Source organism: Paralichthys olivaceus, chromosome 2 (assembly GCF_024713975.1).
Source record: "Paralichthys olivaceus isolate ysfri-2021 chromosome 2, ASM2471397v2, whole genome shotgun sequence".
Classification (NCBI taxonomy): Eukaryota; Metazoa; Chordata; class Actinopteri; order Pleuronectiformes; family Paralichthyidae; genus Paralichthys; species Paralichthys olivaceus.
In genome coordinates this window covers 28,953,070-28,964,578 of record NC_091094.1, presented here as the reverse complement: position 1 = coordinate 28,964,578, position 11,509 = coordinate 28,953,070, and the positions used below count along the sequence as shown (strand labels likewise).

The 11,509-nt window shown below is 38.5% G+C and overlaps 1 protein-coding gene across 2 annotated transcripts in view; it reads right to left on the bottom strand.

The window, feature by feature from the left end:
• Window positions 1-923: 923 nt before the first annotated feature.
• The window catches only part of cntn2 (contactin 2), a 37,590-nt gene continuing 27,004 nt past the window's right edge, over window positions 924-11,509 (bottom strand). Inside the window, exons 18-25 of one of the 2 annotated variants that reach the window (XR_011239228.1) lie at window positions 11,224-11,294; window positions 8,457-8,691; window positions 7,058-7,173; window positions 6,700-6,886; window positions 4,366-4,478; window positions 3,109-3,277; window positions 1,982-2,080; window positions 924-1,319 (exon numbers count right to left, since the gene is read on the bottom strand). Coding sequence is in view for 1 of the 2 variants with exons in the window: in XM_020104320.2 (XP_019959879.1) it covers window positions 1,213-1,319; window positions 3,109-3,277; window positions 4,366-4,478; window positions 6,700-6,886; window positions 7,058-7,173; window positions 8,457-8,691; window positions 11,224-11,294 (998 nt within the window). In the remaining variant the exon portion in view is untranslated. The remainder of the gene's footprint in view (window positions 1,320-1,981; window positions 2,081-3,108; window positions 3,278-4,365; window positions 4,479-6,699; window positions 6,887-7,057; window positions 7,174-8,456; window positions 8,692-11,223; window positions 11,295-11,509) is intronic. The other variant, XM_020104320.2, reaches the window with a different exon arrangement.

The window sequence follows — 11,509 nt, the reverse complement described above, 5'->3', positions numbered from 1 at the left end:
AATAAATACTGAATAGAAGCATTATCACATTGTCATCTAAAACTATGTAGGCACAACAAATGTAGTTTCATTTCTCCAAAAAGGATGAATACATAGAAAAAATTCATTTGGACCAGCCCTGCAGTTTGCTAATGATTACCGGTGAGGCAAAAACACAAACAAACAAACACACAGACATTGTTTTATATCATCACTTCAATATATGGTTAGTAGTTTGTGTACACAGGCTGAGCAACAACACTAGCAGGGACCACAACATGTTCAGTTGGGTAGATACTTAACGGTGTGTTTGCAGAGAAATGACAGCCAGACATTCACATAGCTGTCACAAATATAAGCAAGAGTAATACTGTAGAACAGAAATTGTAGGCTTTAAAACATAAGTCTATGTAGCGGGAACCATCACTAGAATTTAAAATAATTTTTGAAATTGTTTTACTTAACATGTCTTCACTAAAATGTATTGTGATATTTAGGTGCTGTTTTTCTAGTGAGTTAACAGAAATATATCAGTGGCTTCGTTTGACATTTGGGAACTATACTTAATTTGTTTTCTTTCCTGGCTGTGTATAAAGCTTGCACAAAGCCTGGAAAAGTCCAACTTTCTCCTGTTAAAAGTTGCACATGTGGGAAATGAGCTAAAATGCAGACTCAGGTGGAAAATGTCCACTCTCAGGAGACACAAAACCTAAAGTTGCTTGCAAAATGTTAACTATATGTACATAATATATTCCTAAAAAAACTACTCAACTAGACTGTTTTTGGAGAACGAACTGTGCTTGGAATGGATGACTACATGAAGAAATCTGCAACTTCCTTTTGGAAAGCCTTTGGATGCTCAGAGCCATTTCAAAGAAATGACTTTTGCATATTTTTATCTTAAACTTTGGCCCCATTCAATTGTAAATGACTGGGGTCAAATGTGATGGTTAAAATGATTTTTATTGACACTGGTACACAACATCAGACAGGGCTGCTTTGCTTCCCTTTCTCCCAGTAACCCATTTGGGAGTTTTTTGTTAAACAAAAGGACCCTCTTTGTTTTTATTACAAAAAATTAATCCCCACATTACTCCCCATTCTTCTAATACCTGCAGTGTTACAACCTTCCCCCAACTGCAAGAAGGCACCCCAACCCAAAACACAGGCTGGGACACAGAAGGCCTTTAGTTTGAAGCCATTAAAAATAAAAAGTCCAATGATAGGGTGAGATTATAGGCCTGACAAAGACGAAAGAGTGAGGAAAACCACGCCTGTGAGGAGGCTAAGAGGACTGGAAAGTACGGAGAAGGCCTCATTCTGTACCATCATACCAGTTCCTATGAAACAGAGAGACATAGAGAGAGAGAGAGAGAGAGAGAGAGAGAGAAAGCGAACGAGAGATTAGGTAAATCGAAATATCCATAGTTTTGAGAGTCAGCATCTCACACTGTTAATAGGTACACAATAAGGTTCAAACACACAGATGAGACAAAGCATTATGGCCATTCAGAGATAAAGCAAAGAATGTTGATTATGATATTGATCATAATATAATATATATAATATATCATATATAATATGATATTTGAACCAATTTTATTCTATTGACCTTCCTGAACTGACCTCATTAGTTTCATCATGTAAACCAACAACTTGTCAATTAGACTCTGTCCCAACTGGACTTTTTAAGGAAATGTTCCCCCTGATTGACAGTTCCATATTAAATCAGATTAACATGTCTTTGTTAACCGGCTATGTACCACAAGCTTTTAAGGTAGCTGTTATTAAACCTCTGCTGAAAAAGCCTACACTTGATCCAGAGGTTTTAGCAAATTATAGACCCATATCAAACCTTCCCTTCATTTCAAAAATCTTAGAGAAAGCTGTTGCTAACCAGCTGTGTGATTACTTAGATAGTTACGGTTTGCTGGACAAATTTCATTCAGGATTTAGAATCCATCACAGCACAGAAACAGCACTATTGAAAGTCACTAATGACCTTTTTCTGGCTTCAGATGAGGGACTTGTCTCTGTCCTCGTCCTGTTGGATCTTAGTGCAGCATTTCACACAATACATCATAAGATCCTGTTACAGAGACTAGAACAACATATAGGAATTAAAGGAACAGCACTACACTGGTTCAAATCATATTTATCAGATAGATTTCAATTTGTTAACGTCAACAATGACCCCTCCATGCACATGCAAGTTAATCATGGAGTTCCACAAGGTTCTGTCCTTGGACCGATACTCTTCACCTTATACATGCTCCCCTTAGGCAACATCATGAGAAAGCACCACATACACTACCATTGTTACGCAGATGACACCCAGCTGTACATTTCTATGAAGCATGATGAATCTAATCACTTAGTTCAACTTCAGGAATGTCTCAAGAACATCAAGGCCTGGATGACCCAAAACTTCTTACTTCTGAATTTAGACAAAACTGAGGTTGTTGTAATTGGCCCTTAACATCTTAGAGAATCACTGTCTGAACAGATAGTTACGTTGGATGGTGTCAGCTTGGCCCCCAGCTCCACTGTGAGGAACCTTGGAGTTATGTTTGACCAGGACATGTCATTGTCATATTAACAAAATTAGAAACATCCTGTCTCAGAAGGATGCTAAAAAACTAGTCCACGCATTTGTTACCTCTAGATTAGATTGTAATTCCTTATTATCAGGATGCCCCAGGAAATCGGTAAAAATTCTCCAGTTGGTCCAAAATGCAGGGGACACTAAGCAAGCCCCAAGTGTATATCATTAAAATTGTAAGAGAAGATTATGTGTGTGTGTGTGCGTGTGAGAGAGAGAGAGTGGGTGAGTGTGTTTGTATGTACACTCAAATCTTAGAAGCTGGTTCTATATAAAACCACTGAATGTTAAGTATAAATCAGCCTACACTGAGGAGCACTAAGTGATGTAGAGACATTTGATCTTGGGACTGTGGCTGTAGTTTTAAAGACTGTGTAGTGCAGATACATTTTTGTCAAACCAACCTCTAAAGGCCATCTAATTTAACCTCTGCCAGTTATTTTTCCACAACAATGATTCTGTCACTTTCAGGATATTATTATAAAACATCCAAAGAAGGCTCTGGAGTGTGTTTCTTAGTTTCTCACCTGAGTCTCTGGACACAATGATCTCATGTGCTGGCCCATCCCCGCCCTCTCCCCAGGACCGAATCTCCAGCACAACATAACCATTGTCTTTTGGTAGCGGCAGACTCACTGATGATTTTGCTTTGTCGAGAACTTTCAGCGCTGTCTGGCCCTCATGTTTGTACAGGACCTGAGATTACAACACATACACACACACGCCGCATGTGTGCACACACACACACACACACACACACACACACACACACACACACACACACACACACACACACACACACACACACACACATACACACACACACACACACACAGGTTGAAATCAAAGGACTGTTGTTACAGCCCTTATCTTCTGATGGTACTCTTTTCTTCATGCATAAGCAGATTCAAGGCCCATAAACATGATCTTTGATTTTGTTCCGCAGTATTTTTACTGCTTCTCATATCTCACATAAAAGGAGATTAAAAGTGTCAGTATAAATCAAAGCCACTAACCTGTAATTGTAATCTAGCCTCAGAACATGATAAAGACATTATCTTCACAGCTAGGTTCATGCAGTTTATACTGAGTGGTTGTATATGTCCATAATAACACACAAAAGGACATATTCAGTAGTTTGGCCAAGTCACAAGCCATCATATGAATGCTGCAAGCCAAAGTTTATTCTTTTAAGTCTCTTACGTAATGCAAGATATAAAAATGACACAATCTTTGTCATGGTTTTATACTGTTGACACCAGGTCCTTCAGGGCATATACTGTAACCTAATGGTATAAGGTGTGCAGTGCCAAACAAGCTTGCATTGTCTTATCCCCTGTTTTGTTCCCAGAGCTATACAAACTGTCAGAATTCAATGTTTTGCTCTCAAGTCTGATGTTAAATCTTTATGGAGCGCACAAATAAGTCAAGTCTCACATTGTCAAGACCAAGTAAAGCTCAACTCCAACTAGCCTCTACAGGACTATGTGGATGTGGTTTGATTTGATTTGACTTACAGTAGTCTAGAAACATACACTAACAGCTTGGATAACGCAGACAAGAACACACACAAGTATATACTCATTACCTTACTTGCACTAAACAAAACTTTGGCAGAAAATAAAGTTTACATTAAATCCAATTACTCATAGAAAAAGTTCATTGAGAAATTGCTTATTAATCAACTCTCTTCTAAAGCAATCCTTTATGAAAGAACCCTGAGTACAGTACCTCTAATGCAATATGTGTAGAAAGACACAAATACACAGACTTTTGTCACTCACTTTGTAGCCCAGCACAGCTGACTCGTTGTGCATGGCCGTCACATGGTCCCACCGCACCATTACCCATGAGTCATCTGCCTTCCATGAAATGTTGCCGGGAGGACGATTAGGAGCTGGACAAAGACATGTTTTAAAAAGTTAAAATAAAATAAGTAACAGTAGGAAATATATAGGGAAATAATGCAGAGAGAAAGAGAGTGAAAAGAAAATTGAAGAACAATTTGCAGAAACACTTAAGTGTACACAAATTTATATTTTATGAGAACTTGCACAATTCACAATCTTCTCATATTTTGAATTTTCTTTGTGGAATTTTTATGGTAGAAGTCACGTGACATTAGTTAGCTGCTAGTCAAATCCTTTTTTTCACAAGTGACTTTCATTAGTTTGGATAAATTACAACTAAGAATTATGTTGACATTATTCAAATGAAATTCAAATGAATATGTCATGTTTCTGCTAAATGTTGTTGCATCTTGTGTGTGTGCATGAAGATGACTGACTTGACTTATACATTATTAATTGTCACCCTGCCAGCTAATCTTAAATAATTTACCTAAAATTCAAAGTCTCCTTCAATAAATTAATGTAAAGCTTAAACTCACTGGCTCATGACCACATAGTTAACAGTAGTAGGAGCATCCGTACAATGAGTGTCGCATGTCCACTTTTACTGTGGTAGAGCACACAATTGGTGTTTTGTCGGTAAGGTGGGTGTGCCTTCACACTGCCAGCAGCAAGCTGACAAGACTTTCTTTTCAGAATCTCTTAAAGCAAGGCTTCAATCTCCAAAAGGTTCATTGTACACTCTGATGACATTTTCATGAATACTGATGTATGGGGCAAGAGGCGTAACCTCTTATTAGACTGTAAATAGTGCTGATTTGCTGGTGGCATTCAGCATGTCAAGCAGGTCAATACTTTTCTATGAGGAGAAGTAAGGAGTATTTGCTCAATCTGATTTGCCCAGTTTTTACGAATTTAACCTAAGAACAAATGTACGGAAACATTTTGAATAAGAAGACATATTTTACAAATGACACATGGCACATTTAAATGCATTATAATGTTCCTACATTTCAGGGTTATTGCCGATTATACTGATACTGATGATAACAAACACAACACACTTTGCAGAGACTATAAAACACTGCAGGTGGTACTTAAATCCATTCACACTTTTCAAGAGTGGAATCTCAACATTCCCAAACTTCACACCCAAATCACTGACCGACTAAATATGGTGCTTGGTAAATGGACTTATATAGTGCTTTTCTTGTCTTGATGACCACTCAAAGCTCTTTAGAGTACAGTTTTTTTGCCGTTCACCCACTCACACATGTTCATAGAGTGCATCTATGTACAGCACTGTTTCGTCGAGAAGTTATACTTATCTTTGAGTAACATGCTGCTGCTCCAATCCTACTGTTGAATTCATTTGGAGACGCAGGCAAAGGAGGTACAAAGTAACTTTTGTCATTCCTATAGGTACTGAGAAGACCCACTGGCTTCTGCAACTAAGCAGGATAATCCATTTCTTCCAGGAGGAGGGGTGAATGAGAAGTGGACTACATTGGTCATTTTACCTAGCTGTATTACTCATGGGATCAGAGGATAGGTGTGTGTTTTCCATTGGAAGTTAAATAATGACAGCACTGATGCCAATCCTGCCAAGGCAGTACCAGTAGGACTTGAGCATCTATTCAGGGTGACTGGGTAGCATCGTTCAGAAAGATAGCCTTTGGTTAGTGTGCTTTCTTGTTTAAAATTGTGGGTAGATTGATTTCCAAATATACCCACACACATGAGAAACGCTGGAAGATTTGCAGTGTTTATAGCAGTCTCATGCTTTGGCTTAAGTCAGCACAAATGTCTCACCACCAACAGTTATTTACAGTATTTATCATATTCTTACATTGTAACATTTTATTTAGCCCAGTATGTGCTATATTGTCTTTGCTGCTCTGTGATTAGCATGACAGCACCCTGTGATCACATTCTAGCATCCTATGTTACCAAATAACCTTAATGAGCATAATTATCACACCAGCCAAAATAAAGTCAGCAAAATGAGAAATGCAGTAGAGTTTGTTTGAACCACACCATGCGGGGTAGGTATGACAGAAGTCTCACAGTTTTTCAAACTCATGAAAGATAGATAGGTGGGGTCTTACACTTTCAATGTCAGCAGCTTTACACAAATAAATAACTAAAAATTAACACAAACCAAATCAGGATTTTTTTAGCACCTCTGTGCTCAAGCGTAATGTGTTTGCAGTTTCAGTTTCTCTGTTCCTAATAAACGTTCGATGTGTGTGAATGCTACAGCCGTACGTGGTTTCCTGGTGGTGACGGTGGTGCGTGGCGAGGGTGGCCCGGTACCAGCACTGTTGTATGCCAGTACTGTGATGTGGTATCGAGTGCTGGGTCGAAGTCCAGATACTCTGGCTGTCGTTTCCAATCCTGCTGTCCTTACCCGGTCTGCTGCCGCTTCCCTTTCATGCTGTCGCCAGTACCGTATCTGAGCAGAACACAATATATGCCAATATTAGTGTCTGTCTTCTTATATCTCATTATATTATATACAAATAAAATGTATTGGTAGAATAGGTGGGCTGTACATGATTTATACATGCAGGTTACATTTTACATTTGCTACAATGTGTTGTTGGTAAAACATCTTTTACTTTACCTCGTATCCTCTGAGGATGCCATTGGCACTAATCTGCTGGACAGGCTCCCATGAAACCTGGATGTCAAAGGCGGTCAGTGCTGAAGCATTAATGTTTGATGGTCCCACTGTTGGCTCTATGTGGAACAAATCAGAGGCCAAGGGGTCAGAATATGCAACATGCAATGTAATATTTACTAAGAGAGGTACAAACTGACTATCTGTGGAGAGGCTATTAAAGGTTGTGGTGCTCTCTGGTGGTTATATTAAATACTGCAGGTAGACCATTTATTTAGCTGGGTAGTGCTCAAATACAGGGTACATTTTGTGTCTCCCAAATAAACCTTTTTTAATTTAAAAAACCTGAATAAATTAGTTTTGAGTAATAATACAAATTCCATCAAATTGCAGGTGTTCAACTCTATTACTGTCAGTGTCAACTCCAGTGGTGCCTGGTTAATAAGGGGCGCTGAGGCGCTTGGGCACTGCCCCCATCAACATCCTGAGACAATAAAGCCTATATAAAAATGTTTAACATAGTTTAATTATATAATAATAGTTTGCTCACGCAATGCACCTGATAGACAGTAAGCATATGTGAGCATTCAATATAAGTTGTTTTCAAATTGTATTTAGTTGGATTTGGTTTCTGTCTAAATACATTTATTTTCTGGTGTGGGGCACTGTCCTTTTATTAACAGCAATTAGGTACTGAAAAACATTTTTTAATCTAATGTGATTGGACGACCCTCTGCACCGTCTCAGGTACACCTGCTGTCACTGAGTTACTTTTGCTGGGAGCTGACCAGCAAAGACATAGTGACTTCAAGTGGAACTGCGGCAAATCCGGTGATTTCTTTACAAAAAACACCCACCAATAAAACAAGAAAACAGTAATAATATATAATATAGGATTAAGGAGCTTGGTCTGGACAGATCTTATTCACAGAATACACAATCTTCAGACCCAAGTTCACAACCTTTCAAAACAAAATATGTGTAATTCATCAAGCTGAATTATAGAGCAACGCTATGCATTTACTTTGTAGATTGTAAACTTTACTTTCATTTAAATTGCTACAGAGGAAGTGATTCTATGAATATTGCTACCATGATGGAAATCAGTCTGTGTTTCAGTTTGTAATCTGTGTCGGTCTGATGTGTTGTCTTCCTAGAAATGTGTTTAATTACTGATAAAAATACCTAATATATCTACTGTATGATTATGTCAGATATTGAAGACTGGATTTTGTTGTAAATGTTTAATAATACCTATACTATACTTCATGTTCAATTTATTAACAGTCATCATTATAACAGCAGTGATATGAATATGTTTGTTTTGTAAAGCAAAGGTTAACAGAGTGTATGTATTAAGTGTAGTTGCAACATGAATCTTGATTGGAATGGTTTACCTTACCTTCCTCTGCAGAGTGCACCACTGCAATCTGGCTGAATGGACCTTCTCCTCTGCGGTTATAAGCTTTGATCTTCACCTCAAAGGGACTGTATGGTGTCAGGCTTTCATTGTAGTAAACATAGCGGGATGACTCCACATGAGGAATACGCATCACTGTCCATGATAATGCGTCTTTCTTCCTAAATGCCAGGATGTAGCCAAAGCTGTCCCCGTTCTGGTACTCTCTGGCCATAGGCTGGAGGGATTGAAGAGAAAATTCCTCTTATTATTATTATCGTTATTATCATTATAATCTGGTGTTGATATCATTAATAAAATCATTACACAGCACATACATGCACTGAGGACTCTCTCTCCTTCTCTCTGTCCCCACAAAAGATTTAAAATTCAAGGAATAATTTTTCTGCTTTCTAGTATTGAATTGCTTATTAGGTGGCCTGCCGTGAGCGTATTGATGACTTCAGGTCTAGCTGTTGTTTGTGTACCAACTTCTGCTCTTTCCCATCTCTCCTAATTCTGCTATTATCTTTTCCACTTCTGCTAATTTCAAGCCACAGTTACACTCTTTGTAACACTATTTTTCACACTCATATAGCTCTCCCTCTCACTCGCTGGCTAATTCACGGTCGTTTACCTTAGTAACCAGGCTGACAGAGAGTCATAGCTCTACTAATCCATCTATTCCTAAAACTTTTTCAGAAACCTCTAAATTAAATTTGTTAAAATATCAGGAAAGAAAATCACCACCTCTTCTCCATGAATAACACAAATCCATTGTCCAGTACAGAAACCTTAAAACATACTATAGTAACAGATTAAATGAGCTGACTTCACTTGTGTCTTCCTCTAAACCAACAACTTGTCTATTAGACTCTGTCACAACTAGACTTTTTAAGGAGGTTTTTCCCCTAATTGACAGTTCCACACTAAATCAGATTAATATGTCTTAACACCATTGTTAACTTACTAATGACCTTTTCGTGGCATCAGATAATGGACTTGTCTCGATACTTGTCCCGCTGGATCTTAGAGCCACATTTAACACCATCGATCATAAGATTCTGTTATAGAGACTGGAACAACATGTAGGGATTAAAGGAACAGCATTGGGCTGGTTTAAGTTGTATAAGATAGATTTGAATTTGTTAATGTTAACAATGACTCCTCCATGTCACTTAAGTTACTTATGGAGTTCCACAAGGTTCTCTACTTGGATGGATTACATGCTCCCTTTAGGCAACATCATCAGAGAGCACAACTAACACTTCAATTGTTACGCAGATGACACCCAGCTGTACATTTCTATGAAGCATGATGAATCTAATCACTTCTAATCAACTTCAGGAATGTCTCAAGAACATCTTGGCATGGATGACCCAAAACTTCTTACTTCTAAATTCAGACAAAACTGAGGTCGTTTTACTTGACCCTAAACACCGCAGCAATACATTGTGTGACCAGATAGTCACCTTGAATGGTGCTAGCTTGGCCCCCAGCTCTACTCTGAACAAGTCTCTAGGACAGCCTTCTTTCACCTGCACAATATCAGGAAAATTAGAAAAATCCTGTCCTTGCATTTGTTACATCCAGACTGGATTATTGTAATTCTTTATTATCAGGATGTCCCAGTAAATCTTGAAAAGCCTCCACTTGACTAAAAATGCTGTAGCAAAAGTGCTGACTGGAACTAGAAGAAGAGATCATTTAATCAGATCAACTTCAAATTCGGTCAGTACAATCTAAACACCTTGATTTAAAAAAGTACCCTTTGTATGTTTTTTGTCAGAGGGTGTGTCTAGTGTGTGGCTTTAAATTTCAAGTGAAGTTATTGAAACTTCAGTGGACAATATCCAGTCTGCACTAAACTTTACATGTTTGATAAGAGTGCCTTCTTGTAAACATCTATATGCTAAGATTCAGACATAGTGCCCCTACTGGCAACAAGAAATGAAATAATTTTATAATGTGACATACTCCTCCAAGCAGGTTGACCACATCCAGCTAAAATATGGTTTGAGGACCCTTTACACATTGTCCATGATAGGAAAATTGAACAGAAAGCTGGCGATTATAATGTAACATTTTCCTTCGTTTTTGCTATTTGTAGCCATTCTACTTTAATTAACCTCCTACAGAATAATAATTTACGCTTCAAATTTGGTTAGTGTAAACAAACTTGAAAATTCCCAGAGAAATTTTGAATGTGTGCCTAGTGCTTGCGGCCGGTTCCACAGAGACTGTTTCAGTTTGAGAGAGAGAGACAGACTGGCTGGTTTAAGAGAGAGAGAGAAACACACACAGAGGGATTTTATTTTAAAAAATCCAGCTCCGTTCAGGTTTCCTGGTAACATCCTGTAACTATCTGTTTTTTTTTTTATTTTGAAAATCCAGTGGTGTCTACCAATAGGTACACATGGTAAAATGGTAAATGGTATGTATTTATATAGCACTTTTGTAGTCTTGATGAGCACTCATAGTGCTTTACAGTACAGTTTGCCATTCACTCATTCACACACACATTCATACAAAGCATCTATTAGCAGCACTTTTTTGTTCTATGGGGCAATTCAGCATCTTGCCCAAGGACACTTCGGCATTGAAATGGGAAGACTAGGAAGGACAACCGCTCTACCCCTCAGCCAGAGCCACCCCACACATAATAACACTTGACAATGAACAGTTGTGCTTATTGAAAATTTAGATTAGAAGCTGAAAAGAACTGCGATGAACTTTATTATGCTGTAATGCACATGTGCAATCCACTCACCGTCCAGGTAACAATGAGTTCATTGTGGTCTCCTCCTCCTCCTGCAAGTCCACTGGGGGCCACTGTGGGAGCTGAGGGTCAAATGTACATACACAAAATAATCATGAGTGTCTTTAATCTTTGTTGCCATTTCTTGATTACATTGAAACTACTGCAATGTGTAAATGTTATAGTCTGCGTTGGGCTGCCCTCTTCCCCCCTTCTGTGTCTGTCTGTCTCATCCCAGCTCTGTGACTGTGTGTGTATGTGTGCAGTGGGCGCCTTTCTTCCTTGGCTAGATCAGCAC